Genomic DNA, 17,172 nt, shown 5'->3' on the forward strand with positions numbered 1-17,172 from the left:
TTGGAGATCCTGTAAGTAGCGCCTTCTTGGCATAGAGGAATCCCAGAGTCACAGTTGGCTGTGTCAGTGTCTGGTGGGCTTTCCTTTTCTCTTACTCCTCTCTTGATCCCTACAGTTCACAGGGGTCACTCTACCCTGATGAATGGTATACCCAGGGGTTAGTTACCTCAGGGTGGCTGAAACACACCCAGAGAAAGACAGCTGGGCCAAACTTAAGTTACTTAACCAGCTTCACCTTACTGTGATGTGTGCACAGCACCCCCACTGCAATAAACAGTGACATCAGAGGTATGCTGCACATCACGTATCAATTTCTTTAGGACATAATTCTCGCCCTGGATGCTGCTAAGGTCCTTTGATGGTCAGATTCTATCTATCTCTGAGCCCTCTGATAGGTAAACATGCATCCATACTGTTTCTTGCCTCTCTCCACTAGAAGGAAAGCTCCATGTAGCAGGCCTTTATTTATTGCCACATCCACAGTTTCTGGCTGTGGAGGAGCTAAATTAACTAATTCAGCAAAGAGTTATTAATACCTTGTCAAAGACAGAGGCTAAAAGGCCAGGCGTGGTGGTTCACACCTATAATCCCAGCACTTTGGGAGACCGAGGTAGGCAGATTGCTTGAGCCTAGGAGTTCAAGACCAGCCTGGGCAACATGGAGAAACCCTATCTCTACAAAAGATACAAAACAATTAGTCAGGTATGGTGAGGCACACCTGTGGTCCCAGCTATTCAGGTGGGAGGGTCTCTTGGGCCCAGGAGGTTGAGCCTGCAGTGAGCCATGTTTGTGCCAGATGTGCACTCTAGCCTGGGCAAGGAGCAAGACCCTGTCTCAAAAAAACAAAGAAAAGGCTGAGTGCAGTGGCTCATGCCTATAGTCCCGGCACTTTGGGAGTCCAAGGCAGGCAGATCACCTGAGGTCAGGAGTTCGAGACCAGCCTGGTCAACATGGCAAAACCCTATCTCTACTAAAAAAATTACAAAAATTAGCCAGGCGTGGTGGCACATACCTGTAATTCCCCAGCTCTTGGGATGCTGAGGCAGAAGAATCACGTGAACCTGGGGGGCAGAGGTTGCAGTGAGCCGCGATTATGCCACTGCACTCCAACCTGGGTGACAGGGTGAGACTATGTCTCAAAAACAACAACAACAAAAAGGCAGAGGCCAAGTATCTTAGCAAATGTCAATGGAAGGTTCCTCCATGAGGAAGGAAAGACAGTGGAGTCTCAGAAGGAGGTGGCGCTGGGAATGCTCCCACTTCTTGCGGAGTGTCTCCTTCATTCTCCTCCTCGCAAATCAGTTCACTTTTATCCGCCGTTCACATGGCCAAACAAGACCGATGGGAGCTTGCAAGTTTGTTCTCTGCCCAGTGGCCAGCGGAGCCTGCCAGAAGTCTCTCAGCAACCCGGAGTCTTATCAGTCACAGTGGGAAGAAAAGCAGCAATGCCTGCCCGTGGAAGCAACATTTCTAGAGAAGACTGCAAGCTAAAGATGGGAGGGGCTTTGTGCCTCAGGACCTGGGCATCCTTTCCAAAAGCTTCCCAGTGTATTATTAGCTAATCAGAATTTGAGGAGTAAGAAATATTTCATATAAAGCCCTTAGCAAATAGAAGATAGTTTATTATTGAACTTATTGCTTGTAGTCCTCTAGAACGGCTGTCTGGCATCTCTTCTCCCATTCTAGCAACCTCCAGGCCTCTCACCAGAGAAACTAAACAGCCTCTAGAGGTTCCTTTTAACTGATGCTTCAAAGTGTACAGAGAGAGGTAAGTGACCCAGGCTCGCATGACCAGTTATTCTCACCTGCAAAATGGAATCCTGATCAGGTATTTAAAGATAGAAGAGAGGGAAGGCATTCCAGTCCCGTAGATAAGTCACTCCTATGATAAAAGATTTCCAAACTGCAGGACAAAACTAAGATGGAAAATATTTTGAAGTGTCCAATAACAGCTATCATAGTGAAGGTCTACATTTTTAAACCTCGGAAGTATTAAATGCAAAACAACCATTATCACTGTTTTCTTGAAAGAACAAGCAAAAACCAGGCCTCAGCACTGAGCTCCTGTTGCTCCTGGAAAAACCAAGACAAAACGATCTCTAAACCCGAGGACAGCCAAAGCAGATACTTGCACGTTGAAGCTAAACTAGGGCTGGGTGGGCAGGACAGAAAGGAGCTTTTTGTGTCCTCTCCTAACTATGCATCATTTCCCCCCACTTAAATGAAACAAATTAGCAATGGAGAGCTGCAGAATCAGCCACCAGACGATAATCAATGGCAGGATGGTGTTTATGATTTGAGCATAAATCTCTGCCACGATTCATACTCTGGTCCTCTGAGTTTGGATCTTCCTAAAGCCAATGTGAGGTCCAGAAACATGAGGTCTAACCTGAAGTTAGAAATGACTATTAGCTCTATTTATAGATGAAGACCCATTACCTTCAAGATGAAAAAACGCTTTAAGACAGGAGTGTCCAATCTTTAGGCTTCCCTGGACCACACTGCAAGAATTGTCTTGGGCCATACACAGAATACATTAATGCTAATGATAGTTAAAAAAAAAAAAAATCGCAAAAAAATCTCAAGTTTTAATAAGGTTGACAAATTTGTGTTGGGCCACATTCAAAGCCATCCTGGGCCGCGGGTTGGACAAGCTTGCTTTAAGGTATCCATGATCACTCTCCCTAGCTTTGTGTAATCTAGCGCATATTCAAGTGTGAGGCTTGGCCAGGGGAACTAAGAATGTTAGCAAAGGGGTCATATTTTTTCCCCCAGACTTTTCCTTGTATCATCTAAATATAAATATCTGACCACCACAATAAGAACTCAGTCATGAAGGTTTAATGAGCAGAAGAAAACCAGAAGCCCTGATTTTTGAGTTGTGTGGTGAGGAAGAATAAAGGAGAGGGCAGCCTAGAAGGGAGGAAAAAGTTCTGGGAGAAAAGAAAAGCTGCCAGAGCCAGCTCCAGGCCACTACAGTAGGCCACTACAGTAACCTAGTCACACTCCTTACTCCTTTATATGATGAAGGTGGGGGAGTGTTTCTAGATAGTCTGAAATGCAAGTAAATATGAGCACCCCGCCTCTGCCCAGCACCGGTAAAAATTATCAAACAGGTAAAGAAGCAGGAAACCTATATGCCCACATGCACTGAATGACAGGACAGTGGACTGGAAGGAGATGAAAAGCTTAATGATAGATATACCTACACCTCATACTTACCTTTTTAAAAAATTTCCACAGAACATCAGAATTTAAAGCGCCTCCCTCAAAGCAAGACAGCATGTAAATTCCAATAGTTATAAAATAACCCATTTGCATTTAGTATGCTTCTTACAAGAAACTAGTTACAACCTTTTCACTTTTCTGTATTAAAGAGTATTTACTTGCATTTTCTATAAAACAAGATGAGTCCTGAGTTCTATACAGGTGAACATTACAGCTTCACCTAACTCTGTTGAATACCTATGTGCCAGGCATATGGACAGCCTGACTCTGAACACAAAGAACCATGGGCGTAACCATCCAGTCTTATAGGTCCTTACAGGGCTTTAGGCTTACAGCTCGACCTCTTTGATGAAATGGTCTCATTTGTACTTTATATACAACAGTTTCATCTGTCTTCCTTAAATGTTTTCTAGTATCAAACTTTCTGTTAGGGTTTCCTTTTTAGTGTATCTTTCCAGTTTGTTGCTGCTGTTGTTATTTTTAGAGGGGAAACTTCATTCTGCGCCAACTCACTAGATTTGGAAACTAAATTGGCTTGTACATCATCATAACTGGTGGTCATCTAGGGGTTCAATGGCCCAAAAAAACAATATATTTAATGTTATTTTTTGTAAGATTAAAGTAACCATGCAGTACTTACAGCAAGAAATACAAGATTATTCTAAATTCTAAATCAAGTGACTCACTATCAATCTCAACCTCTGGAGGCCTCACAATTCAAACCCCAACTAAATGTTTGTTTCTAACTTAACAATGAGTATATAGCAAGATGTCTTTTGCAAAATCCTCATAACTTACATTCTTTCTTTGGGCAGGTGAATAACAACTGAACTTGCTATGATTTAAAAATTATGGGCTGGGCATAGTGGCTCATGCCTGTAATCCCAGCACTTTGGGAGGCAGGCGGATCACCTGAGGTCAGGAGTTCAAGACTAGCCTGGTCAACATGGTGAAACCCTGTCTCTACTAAAAATACAAAAATTAGCCAGCTGCAGTGACGCATGCCTGTAATCCCACCTCCTGGGGTGGTTGAGGCAGAAGAATCACTTGAACTCGGGAGGCAGAGGTTGCAGTGAGCCAAGACTGTGCCACTGCACTCCAGCTCGGGCGACAGAGCAAGACTCCGTCCAAAAAAAAACAAACTTTACGTAACTTCCCCATTTACCTTTGTTTCATATTAAAGAATACTATCCCCACTTCTAGGACCCCCTCCCCATCCCCCAAAAGACAAACTATTATGTGTTCCTTCCTATACCAGACAAAATGACCATCTTATATTGGAAAAGCAAGTTATTGCTAAGTAATATTCTCCAATTTTGTTGAAATCAGCTTTAAATGATTCTGATTCGAGAGAGATGCCCCTTGAGTGACAAAGCCCATTTCACCATTTACATGGGGGAAAAAATCTCTTTAAAGCACTACATAGTTAAAAACATTGACATGGAAATTAAATTAGTAGAGCTATCACTTTGATGTGATATACATGGTAAGATTGTAAATACACCAACTATAATATAGAATTTAATTTTATCTTTATGAAGTATTCTGAAATCAAAGACGATAATACATGCATCAGGCACATTCAACAGAAGACTTTTACAATGGTTTACATTTCCTTTTTATTTATTCCTTGAAACTGCTCATATTGCAAGTTTTTCATGGATGAAATATGGAACTGAGCAGATTCTTTTTTTTCTACAAAATTATGGTATAAACTTGCTCGATTTTCTATCTTATTGCTAATAAACCTTACAGGCGCACAGTTTGTAAGATAAACCCCTTAAGGACTGAATGCGTAGAGCATGCTGCAAGGTACAAGAAATAAGCTAAAAATGAGCATATAAACCTACATCTGGACCAACACAGTACTGAATGCTGGCAAACATTTATCACGACACAGGGGGAAATTAACAAAAGGAGATACATTTCAGTCCTGAAAGGGTTAAACAGAAACCCTAATATATTATTGTTTCTAACCATCCATCCCACATTGCAGTGCTTGAAAACAAAGTGTAAGTCTGGCACAGAAAATTACACACATTTGTTCAGTACTCATCAGAAACACAGCTGCTTTTGAAATCAAAGTAACTTGGTTACTAACTGAAGAGCATTTTGTTTCAAAAGGAACCTCCTCCCCAGTGGATTTTCTGGTTAGCATGACTAGTTAGGTTAGTTCTCAAAAACAGCATTGGAAGTTTTTTATGAAAGCACAGATGGTACCAGTTTCATTAAAAACAACAAAACAAAAAAAACTAACCAGTTATGATTGCAGATAAGTCTGTGCAGTAAAAGTGACAAACATTTCACGATTAAGTCATGTATAAGGATGCCTTTAATTGCCACAGTTTAAAGAAATGAGCAGCAAATTTAGATAGTATACTAGTGTTCAACTCTGAAATCACTCAAAATATGAAGGGCATTTTTAAAGCTTTTAGCTTGCCTTCTCAATCTATGTGATAAATTAAATGGAACAAATAAAAACATTGGATCAGAGACTCAGCTTCTATGTGTATGTTGAGAAATTACATAAAGTCATAAGAGCATAAGATACATTTCTAAAACAGAATTTTTAAAATTTCAAACATACTACAACTGAAGCACTCGCCATTCTAAGAAGAGAATCTTTCTGCGGGTAAATGATCAGCATGTCTAATAATGCCATCACTGGAGGAGGGGACACAGTCTACTATAACCAGAGGACAAGGTTCCTATAAATTACATACTGAAAATGATTCACAAAACCATGAAAGAAAAAATTTAAGCAGCTGACAAAAGAACTACTGATAAACAATAAGCTACAACGGACAAATCATTTCACTTTTTAGTCTGTGGTATAAGAATGGCCAAAAATAGGTGGGGAAAAATGCCTGTATTAAGTAGATTCTTGGACTTTTCAAAAAAAGAGAGAGAGAGAGAAAAGGGTTTACAGTATAATATTTCAATTATCTTATGTAAAGAAACAATCAAAATAAAACAAACGTTTGTTAAAAAAGCACAAGTTCATTTTAACAAAGTCATGAACTTGAAAAATTATTTTTGAGCTACAAAAATGGGTAAGGAATAGTTTGTTCTTCAAAAGTATCTCTTTTGTTATTGGTTAATTTAATATGATTCCTTAACTAAATACCAAACCTAGGAAGTGGAGGAAACTTGTGGCCGTTAAAGCAAAGCAGCACTAGGAACATGTCCATGCTTTGAACAAAAGCACTGTGTAATGACTCCTGCCATGACTCCACAAAGAGGAATAACTACTCCTCAGAAATAAGCGGTCTGTAAGAAAGAGACGGTGAACAGTTACAACAAAGAAAGATAAGGCCACAATGAGTTCTGCCCTTGATCACTGAAACAGATTTAAGGTGTGAGGCAGGATTAGCTTATAAGAGAGAAGTGAGTGATTGGAGCAGATTTGAAGAAAAAAGGCGATACAGAATAAAATGCAGCCTGGGGGTGATTAAAAAGGCTTGCAGTAAGAGAAAACTGCAATAACTGATTTAATCACCTAACGTACTTTACAAATGACTTTCCCCTTGAAAACCGAGGAAAAGGCGACTTAAAGATGTTAGGAAGAATATTTACAGTGGCATAGTCTGAGCACAGAGTGAGTGATGAAGACAGCGAGGCTGAAAAAAAATGCTACTAATAATAATTTCTAAAAAGTCTATTAATGGAAATTTTTTCAAAACAGCCCAGGACACCAGAAAGACCATGTTCTGTAAGGAAACACTGTAGGAAGTTACAGTTTTGCATTCATAAGGTACTGTGGCTCCTGTTTTATGGGACAGTAAAAGCTTACCACAATCTAGAGGTAGTTTTTACTCTAAGAGGGATGATTGTATTACTAGACTGTGTCGTATAACATTACACATGTGGTTCCTGTACTAAATGTAGCCCAATGAGTCTGCTGCAATTTCGAAGAAACCAAACAAAAGCATAACCAAAGTTCAGGAATGAAAGCAAGGTAAAACTGGCGGGTTTAGCAGGCAAGGCCAACATACAACCCTGAATGCAACCAAATCTCAACTGAAAAGAAAAGAAATATTTTCTGAGTTAGGAGACGTTTGTGGAGATGCTCAGTACTGGAAAAGAGAAAACAAACAAAAAAGGCAGAGAAAAAAATGAAAACATAAGTTACATTTGCATTTTATAATCTTACAACTATCTGTTTCTAAAGTACTGTCTTCCAGCTATTTTAGTTGATCATATCTAATAAAAGCATCTTATGTTTTAAGATTACAATGATGTTCTGGCTAGCTACCCCTTCCAACCCCCCCCAGAAAGTAAAGATAATAAAACATGCTTTTGCTGACATTTTCCTCATTCTACCATAAGGGCACCATCTACCAACTGGTAGCAAATACTTCCCATATATTTTGTCACTTGCCAACAAGGCAGAAAATACCCTGCTGAATGAAATCACTGGGAACATTCCAAGTTCAAAATAAAATGTTTAACTTACACATAATACAAGTTATGTACAAGATTGGGAGGGGGGAAAAACCTGAACAAATCCTGGAACACACATTATGCATTTACGTTATGGGAAAAGGGGAGAGAACACTTCAAATATCAACATGTTCTGTGCCATTAACTCATTAATGGCTAAATGGCCACACCAAATTGCATGTGAATGTTAGAACCTCTCGGATAACCACTGTAAGTTCATTTAAAAAAAAAAAAAAGGAAAACACAGAAATTACTACCAACAGTGTCTGAGAAGACAGACTAAGTTAACATACATTGCATGTATTGCAGGCAAGGCAGAGGCATTTTTTTTAAAGCTTTTGCACAGACTTCATATAATCTTAAAAAAAAAATACATAGGCCTTTACAAGATTTGACTTGCTGAAATCCAAACAATTTTGACTCACGAAAAGTCATAAGACTTCAGCTGAAAATAAAAGAAAAAAGTTCCAGCCTAGACCAAAAAAAAAAACCTGGAAGAGTATGACAATTAGATTAAACAAGCACGGTCAGGCTTGGAACCTGAATGTATTTTAGAGCAAAAGCTCAAAGGTAGGTGGGGAAGAGAACAACCTATTTGGTAACAAGGTGTACTATAATACCGTGATATAAAAAAAGGTATGGTGAAAATGTACCTTTTACTAAAGCTTATACAATATACAAGTTCCTTGGTCCATAAAAACTGTGTTAGATTTGTGTCTTCTAGTTTGTTCAACTTGTATTCCAGCCACATTATTTACTTCTTGCCCATTTAAACAAAACCAAACAAAAACCAACCAACCAACCAACCAAACATCTGAAAAACTTGATTTCCAATAGTTTGTACATTTTGACTTTTTTTTTTTTTTAACTGTGGCTTCTGCATTTCAAATCAGCACTTGCAGAGAGATAACGGGGTTTTTGAATAGTATCACCTGGTATGAAAAGTTTTCCCAAGAAACCACAAAAGATTGTTCATTTTTTCTCCTTTTTTGACTTTTTGCCACACTCAAGTCAGTTTAAGTCCTAGCAAAAAGACGGTAGTTAGGATACCACGGTGGCTGTAGACGATGTGACACTGGTTGAATTTGTGCTGGCGTTTGTGTAACTTCCCTCGCTGTTTGTGTTTGATTCATTAGGGGGCACCTGGCTTGAATTGGCTCGAAGGATTGCTCCTGCTGCACTGCAATGTGGCCGCGGCCCTGGTTCTGGTGTGTAGGTAAAGGTAAGGCTGGTGGAATAAATGATTCCATCATTTCGGACCAAAGTTACTGGAACCTGGACTGGTTGCCGGACCCATCTCCAACCTTCTCGGAATGCAGAAATGTCTGGGACGACGCAGAGCATACTCTCTCCACACCTGAGGAGAAAATATAAATCACTTAAAAGCACTTTAAAAAGCAAAGTACATGTTAAAAATGAGACTTAAGACAAGGTTGTTTAATACATTACAATCAATGCCAGGAAAGAATCTCCTGTACCCACACCCCTCACAACCTCTGGATGATGAAAAAGTTTTATCAAGTACCTGTACATAGTTTCAGCTTCTACATCCCCAAACCACACTCGTAAATTTGGAGTGAAATTCTGTCCTGTAAGTTCAAGCATTGCTACGTCCCCACCGCCATTCAACTGCAATTCACAGAAAATCACAACACTGAGAAAACTTTTCATTTTTCATTAAAGTACACAAATTAGATTCTCATTCAACTTTCATTTGTTTAAAAAAGGGGTAATTAAAATGTTTTTTATTACAAAGCTAGCTAAAAACATTTCAAGATAACACACAAGTTTATTTAAATTTAAATTTTTACGCTCCTCCTAATTTTGTTTTTTTTTTTAATCAACAAATGGTGAATATAAAAACCCCCAAATCACACAATTGGAGAAAAATCAAAACTCCCATGAAATGAAATGATGCCAAGTCAGAGCTGAGAGTAGCTGCAAAGAGCTAAAGGCCAACTTGGACTAGGTAGTCTCACCTGAAGGCTCTCTACGACAGGCACAGGCGTGACTGGGGCAAGGACAGGGCCCATTCCCTCGTAAAATGTATATTCTGCCTTATCTGTGCTAATGATTGTCCAGGAAGCGCCATCATTTATCATCTCTTTATTTGGTTCTTTTGGACATGGAGTGGCCTAATAAAGAAAGAAGTTTAGAAACTAAGTTTTATACAGTTTGTATTAAGAGTATAAGAAAATTTTACCAAAGTAACCCTCAGACAAGAGTTAAGAAGAGAATTCAGTAAAAATTTATAAACTTTCTAAAGCATGGTGCTTTGCCCATCCCTACATAAACACAAACAGAATATTAATACAGAAACCCCATAGACAGCAGTTTTTCTTATAATACAAACTATTTCAGTGACATATTAAATAATAATAACTTTCAGAGTAACCATGAGTACACCAATGCAGGTACAAAGTTCATTAATAGCAGATTAATATCTGTGATGTAAATGGCTGTTTAAAACTCTTCAGGGACTTCTAAGAAAGAGAATGGGGGTCCTCATGCTTAGGCAACAGCTAGAAGCTTATGCACGTTCCATAGGAGGGAATCAAGATGGGAAGGCAAAGCACCTACCCCTTCCTTAACACACCTAGACCAGGGACTCAGCATGCCCATCAGTGTGTGTGTGGCCATCTCTCTGGAAAGGAGTTTCACATGAAACTGTAACTATCTTATTAAATCATCTGCCCATGTCATAACCTCATGAAAGCCTTCTGAGTAAATGTAAAACATTAGCTTTTAAAGCATGTCATCATTACTATCTTGGGAAACCACGATGTAAATCTGATGAGATTTTGAGCCTTCACCCAGAAAAATGCTTCATCTATACAATGTTTGCACACAATTTCAGAGGATTCAATGAGCACTGAAAATCTATTCTTGGATATCCTGAGGGGCTCTTTGTTCTTCAATTAAGAACCCTAGAACTAGATGTTAACTGTTTCTCTGAGAATGTTTTCATAATTTTGAGTTCTTCCTTGAGGAAGGATTGCTTGCATGTCTGAGGATTGTGTGTTAAGGATGCTCATACCTGAGATCCCCATCTGTGTATAGCTTCATGTATTTGTATATAATTAACAGCAAATGAAAATTTCATATTTTTGCAAGCTGCTAACCTCACAGTTTGTATATTTTAGATTTCACCAGTAATTTAAAAACATACCTGAAATTGAATTATTCTTTCTTGAGAAAGGCACAAGTACATTCTTTCTGTATCCTTAAGGTAAAATGCACATTTATGGAGTTGTGACACAGGATCATCTGCATCCAATAATGCGGTCTGCTTATCAACTTTCCTAATTATCTATATTTAACAATTAAGAAATAAAAGGCCATCAACACATGGAAAGGATTTTCCTTGTGTACAACATCAAAAGTACATAGAAGTTATATACTGTATAATAATACATCACAGTTATTTGTCATATGCCTACATATATAAAAACATTCACAAACAAAAAGACTAGGAATAAAAAACACTTTTAGATTGTAAGCAGGTCAGAATATAGAAATTGTTACCCTCTTCCCTGAACATCTAAAAAAAAAAAAAAAAATCAGGCAGGCAGGCACTTGTTTTCTAGGTCAGTACTTTTCAAACATTAATGCGCATTCAAATGAGCTGGGGTTCTTGTGAAAAACACAGGTTCTGATCTAGCAGGACCCTTGTGGGGCCTGATATTCTGCATTTCTAACAAAATCCCAGGCGATGTTAATACTGCTGGCCTACAGACCATATTTTGAATAGCAAGTTCTGATGATATTTTTCCAATAACATGCATAAAATGACAAATATTCCAACATCAAACGGAAAAATCTCTAGAAGGCTACTGTCAGTGCAAACATCTTATATCCATTATCCAAAACTTACATATTTAAAAACATAACAAAATTAAACTCATTTTATAGATTACAAAATGCGCTTAGAAAGGTCAGATAAATTGCTAAAAATTACCAGTTTAGTGGCTGAAGGATCAGAATATGTCCTGATCCCAGGGCTGGCTGCCTGTCCAAATGATCTCTAAATCTTATAATCCAACTAGTCCACAAAACACATGAATATCTGAAAGATAATACTATCAAACCCTGTATGACACTTGACACCTAGAATTAATGGCTAAGGAGATGATGATGATAAATAGCAAGATCTGACACAGAACTTTTACTCTTAGTTTCCTTTTCTATCCATCACTTCCAACAACATACAAACGTAACTATCGCTCATCTCAAAATCAAAAGTAAAGAAAACCCTGACTACATGCCTGTCCCTCCCTCTCACTACCTGTTTCTCTGCAAACGCCTCTTCCTCACTGTCCAATCTCCTACAATCTCTCCCCTTTTATCTCAAAGACTCCACTACAACTGCTTTTCAAAGCCACCAAGGATTTCCAGACAGATGCATCTCATGACACTTTTCTGTCCACATTTTACTTCATTTTCTCAGAAGCTCGCAACACATTTTGCCTTCAGAACCACACCTGCTCCAACTGACCTTTAGAATGCCCAGAGGCGAGTTCTCAGCCCTCTTTTCTGCTCTTTATAATATATACTGTTTAAAATTTAAAGGTTGACAACTTCTAAATTTATTATCTCCAGACTTATCTTCTCTCCTGCATTCAACTTGTATGTACACTTAACTACCTATTCAACATTTCCACTTATGATGTCTAACAGGCATCTCAAGGTTACCATATCAAAAACAGATTTTTTTATTTCCTCCTAAACTTGATCCTTCCCCAACTCATTTAGATCAATAAATGGCACCAACATTCACTCAATCCAAAAACCTTAAGTCATCCTTAATGCCTTGCTTTCTCTCATATCCAACCATCCAATCTCCCGGTAAATTCCATCAGGTCCACTTTCAAACAAATCTGTCACCCCTCAACACTTTACTACTATGATCCTGGGTCTAAGATACTATCAACTCCTGCCTCAATTACAACAATCCAAGCACCTGTCTCCCTGCTTCCACGGCCACATCGCTATGCTCTCTTCTCCACCCAGCAGCCAGACGTATGCTTCTAAACAAAAATGGGCCATTACGTTTAAAACCCTCCAGTGGCCTTCTAACATAGAGAGATAATATGAAGTCCTAACCCTAGATACAGAGAGGGATCCTACAAGATCTTGCCCAGTACTAATCTTACAGCTTCAGTTCTTGCCACTTGACCTCTCCTCCCTCCGCTCCAGCTCCATTGGTTTCTTTACTAGTCATCACACATCCCCTGCCTTCAGTTCTGTACTTGTTCTGTTTGCCTGAAATGCTCCTCCCTCAGTTGGCAGTTCTTTGACTTCATTCTGGTCTCTTCAAATACTGTGCCTTCAAAAAGACTTCCCTGACCTCTCTAAGTGCTCTTCCAATTCTCTATCCCTTTATTATCTTGTTTTGTCTTCTCATCACTACATAAATCCTTTACATGGGTATGTGGTTTATCACCCTACCAAAATGTAAACTCGATGAGGAGGCACTTGACTTCGCATGTCAGAATTCCTCAGTCATGAAACCCCTAGAAAGATTTATTTATCAGCATCTTAATAATGGTACTGCAACTTTTTCTAGTAAGTTAATATTTCATTGCAACATTTTTATATAAAGCCATACAGTTTTGAGTGTAAAAACTTCAATTAATGACGATTTTCAAGTAAGGCAGACTACTGGTACTTTACAAACAACTATAAAGGAAAACACTGTTTTAAATTTGGGTCTGTCTTCTAAGTGGTTTGTATTATAAATTATTGGTGATCAGAATCATCCTCCTAAATTGTGCTTCTGCAGTACAAGCATTTAACACTAAAGCAAACAAACATCATCCTTGGAACAGAGAAAATGAATGAGAAGAGAAAAAAATGAATAAATGCTGATTCAGATTTTGTGCTTGCTTCTGTCTCCTGCTCTGTTTTTCATGCCCTTCATTCCTTAATGTTACCCTTTTTATTATAATCTGTCTCAACTGCAAAGCTTTACAGATTACTATTACTATACTTCATGTCTTTAGCTTATTGCATTGACATGGGAAATAAAATCACCTTGTACAATCATGACAGAGGGCAAAAAGAAATAACAGTAACAAAGAAATGAATCACTGGCTTAGAAAATTATAGATCAACCCGGCCTCTGCTGAAATGGTCCCAGAAAATAAAAGCCAGTGGAATATTGCACCAAAAAAAATAAATAGAGGGCATGCTTAGGAACATTAATACTAAATGTTCTTCTACTCACCCAACCTCTTCAGTCTGACCTTGAATGAAACTTACTCATAAATCCCCTTCATCTTGAATATAAATAAATTGTATTGTTTCAGAAAAGGAGAGGGAAAATTGGGAGGGGGTGGCACTATAGAGGACTTTTGTTTTCATTTTACTAACAAAAGCAGTTTTTACAGTTTAAGATCTCCTTTTTTGTGGTTGTTGGGATAGGATCTCACTCTGTTGCCCAGGCTAAAGTTCAGTAGTACGATCACCGCTCACTGTAGCCTTGACCTCCCAAGCTCAAGTGATCCTCCCACTTCCGCTTGAGACTATAGGTGTGTACCACCACGCCTGGCTAAATTTTTTTTTGGGGGGGGTGGGGGGAGGGCGGGGTAAAGACAGGGTCTGACCATGTTGCCAGGGCTAGTCTCGAACTCCTGAGCTCAAGTGATGCCAGGGCTAGTCACCTCTCCTTCTCCTGCCTTCACCTGTTGAAGTGCTGGGATTGCAGGTATAAGCCACCATGCGTGGCTGAGTTTCAATGTCTTCTACTGAACAAAAGCCCTAAATCCTATGTCCCTCTCCCAAAGTTAGAAACACCAATTTTATTTAAGTTTTAATAAATCTATCTTCTTGTGAGACAGTAAGCTAACAAAAATTATGCTTATATTTTAAAAGAAATAAGAATTTCTTCTTTATGAAAACTTGGTCCTACACTGGGATATGGCAGGTACCACAAAAAAATGAATACATTATCTGAATTAGTAAAGAAAAGAAATGTAATTTATACTGCCCTCTACTGAACATCTTCAGATAAACAGCTAAAAAGCAAATTGCCACCAAAATATATTGGAAATCATTTAAGAAAAAATCATTAAGAATGTACTTGTAAAAACTGGCTAATTACCTTAAAACATTTCTGAAATAAGGTACAGTATAACTATCAATTATAAACAGCTCTGATTACTAACACACCTTTTAAAATTAAAAAGCATGAAATTGAGGTGTGTTTTTCCATTTGAATGTTGTGACTTTGCTGTTTAAAGAATTAATTTTTACTTCACGTTATCACTAAAGCAAAAGTAGAGCCATACCAATCTTGGTAGTGCCATGCCAGTAACTGAGCACACAAGTTTGACTGTTTGTCCATAATGGATGTAGCCATCTCGGACTGTGAATTCTTCTCCTTCTGATTCATCATCATCCACTACAGTAGGTGGAAAAAGAAATCAAATTGTTACCTTTTTGAATTCATTTTATGATTAGGCAAATGACAAAACTTAATATATCCATATATCTCATCAAAAGAATTTAACGATTTCACACTAAAAACATTCATTGCACATTTTTATACTCACAGAGATGAATAAAAAATGCTCCCCACTGCTGTGAACTGGCATGAAAATTACCTCCTTCTACATGCAAGTATCTGGTACTAACTGTCTGGGATCGTAGTCGGTTAAACAGAGCCACCTTTGTTCCTGAGGCAATGCATACTGCAAAGAAAAAAGAGCTCTTATTTATGCGATTGGAGCAAAAGGTGGGGAGGGAGCAAAAGAAGGAAATTCTGCTTGGCAGTGTATAATTATTCTTTCTTATCATTTAACAGTTTGACAAATATTTTCACTTTCCAAGACAGTATAGATGACACCAAAAAAAGAAGTCAAGGTAACTGTTATTAATAATGTCAAGCTAATGATATCAAATGTCCATAAAAATAATTTTAAAGTGAAAGCTACACAGTATGTTTAATGTGATGCTGATTATTACAGAAAAACTTACTTTTAAAATAATGAATGTTAGACAGTAGAAATTTAAATGATGACCTATTTAAAGGATATATATCTAAATATACTGGTAAGAAAATATTTTCCTGGAATATCACTAAATGGAAAAGCAGACTATAAAATACTCTGTACGCTGTGGTTCCACTAGGCAAATGTATATATTTTTAATACACAGAATACATGCATAGAAATTATTACACAGAATACATGCATAGAATGTATGTATCCAATAACACAGAATACACGCATAGAAAAGGGACTAGAGGGATGTTTATCAGAGTTGATGGTAAATGCCTTTGCATACTGTGATTTTAGAAAATTCTACTTTCTTCTAAATACCTTAAAGTACCGTATGAAATTTCTTGAAAATAAATCTATGTAAGCAGAAAAATATTCTGAAAGTGAAATATGTTCTCTGTCATCAAGAAACTAATATTCAGTACAAACACAAAGTTAAAGCAGTTATATAAAACCATGTAATTTGAAATGCAAATAGCCTGAATACAAACATAATATACCTCCTAGTGCAGGAGAACACACCACCACCTTTGAAGCAGGTATTGCTTTCCAGCAAGAAAACAAGAAACAAACGACAACAAACTTAAATCTGATCACGATTCTAGACTAAACTCTCCTTGACCAAACTTTTAAGCAGGCTGCTCTGAGCATTCAACTAGTATTCGTCCTTCAGCCCTGTCATCAGTCTGTTTAGCTCAGTTGTAGCAAGAATCCTCCTAAATTATCCCCCACTCTGGATCTATGATCATCTTGGCCTGCCTTTAGCACAAATCCTAAGTCAGGTCAGAAAGAAACCTTCTACCTTTGATGTCTCCTTTTAGTAAGTTTCCATCCATTGACCCTCTCACTCTGCTTCATCCCCACTTATCTTTGTTGTATTCTGAAATGGAACTTGGTTCTATTTTCCCCTGTTGCAATAGTACTGAATGAAATCTATCTTTCCAACTAGTGCCCACGCTCTATTTCTTTTTGACTCTACCAATTTACAGAAAATATATGAAACTACACCAAATAAATGAAATTAGCAAAATCCAGTATGTGGAAATCTCTAGTGGCCAAATGTCTCAACTTACTTAAATAAATTGCAAGAGTTGGTGTGTGTGTGTGGCGCGGGGCGGTGGGGAGTTGTTCATAGATTATACTCAAGGACATGTCACAATATAAACTGTACTATGTGGTAGATTTGAATTTTGATTCAAGAAATCTGATTTTTAAAATAACACTTTAGACCATTTTACATTTGAACATTGATTGGATATCCATTAAACTAAAATAGAGGCAGAAGGAAGTGGGCCTGGAGTACAGGTATAGATGAAGATAAGGTTGGTTGAATTTAAGATCACTGTTGAAGTTAGAGAATGAACGTAAGAGGTTTCATTTTATGATGCAACTCTGTCTACTTGAGTGTGTTTGAAATTTTTCCATAACAAAAACTAAGTGATATTAGTGGACTGAGTGGACTAAAATATAACCAATACAAAAAACAAAAAAACAAAAAAAA

The 17,172-nt window shown here is 38.0% G+C and overlaps 1 protein-coding gene across 1 annotated transcript; it reads right to left on the minus strand.

Moving 5' to 3' along the window:
- Positions 1–4,822: 4,822 nt before the first annotated feature.
- RBPJ (recombination signal binding protein for immunoglobulin kappa J region) lies at positions 4,823–16,823 on the minus strand. Its single transcript, XM_026456092.1, has 7 exons — positions 16,814–16,823; positions 15,225–15,362; positions 14,961–15,073; positions 10,841–10,981; positions 9,651–9,806; positions 9,197–9,300; positions 4,823–9,028 (listed from the first exon to the last, which is right to left on the minus strand). Exons 1-7 carry the CDS (start codon positions 16,821–16,823, stop codon positions 8,713–8,715), a joined length of 978 nt encoding a protein of 325 aa, XP_026311877.1. The 3' UTR covers positions 4,823–8,712.
- Positions 16,824–17,172: the final 349 nt, after the last annotated feature.

This window comes from Piliocolobus tephrosceles, chromosome 3 (genome assembly GCF_002776525.5).
Source record: "Piliocolobus tephrosceles isolate RC106 chromosome 3, ASM277652v3, whole genome shotgun sequence".
Lineage (NCBI taxonomy): Eukaryota > Metazoa > Chordata > Mammalia > Primates > Cercopithecidae > Piliocolobus > Piliocolobus tephrosceles.

What these genes read in the sequence shown, in the direction of transcription:
- RBPJ (XM_026456092.1), bottom strand. An exon ending in AAAGAATAATTCAATTTCAG is followed by an intron (nt 9,807 to 10,840) that starts GTATGTTTTTAA and finishes TTTCTTTATTAG; the next exon opens with GCCACTCCATGTCCAAAAGA. An exon ending in GAAGCTGAAACTATGTACAG is followed by an intron (nt 9,029 to 9,196) that starts GTACTTGATAAA and finishes TTTTCTCCTCAG; the next exon opens with GTGTGGAGAGAGTATGCTCT.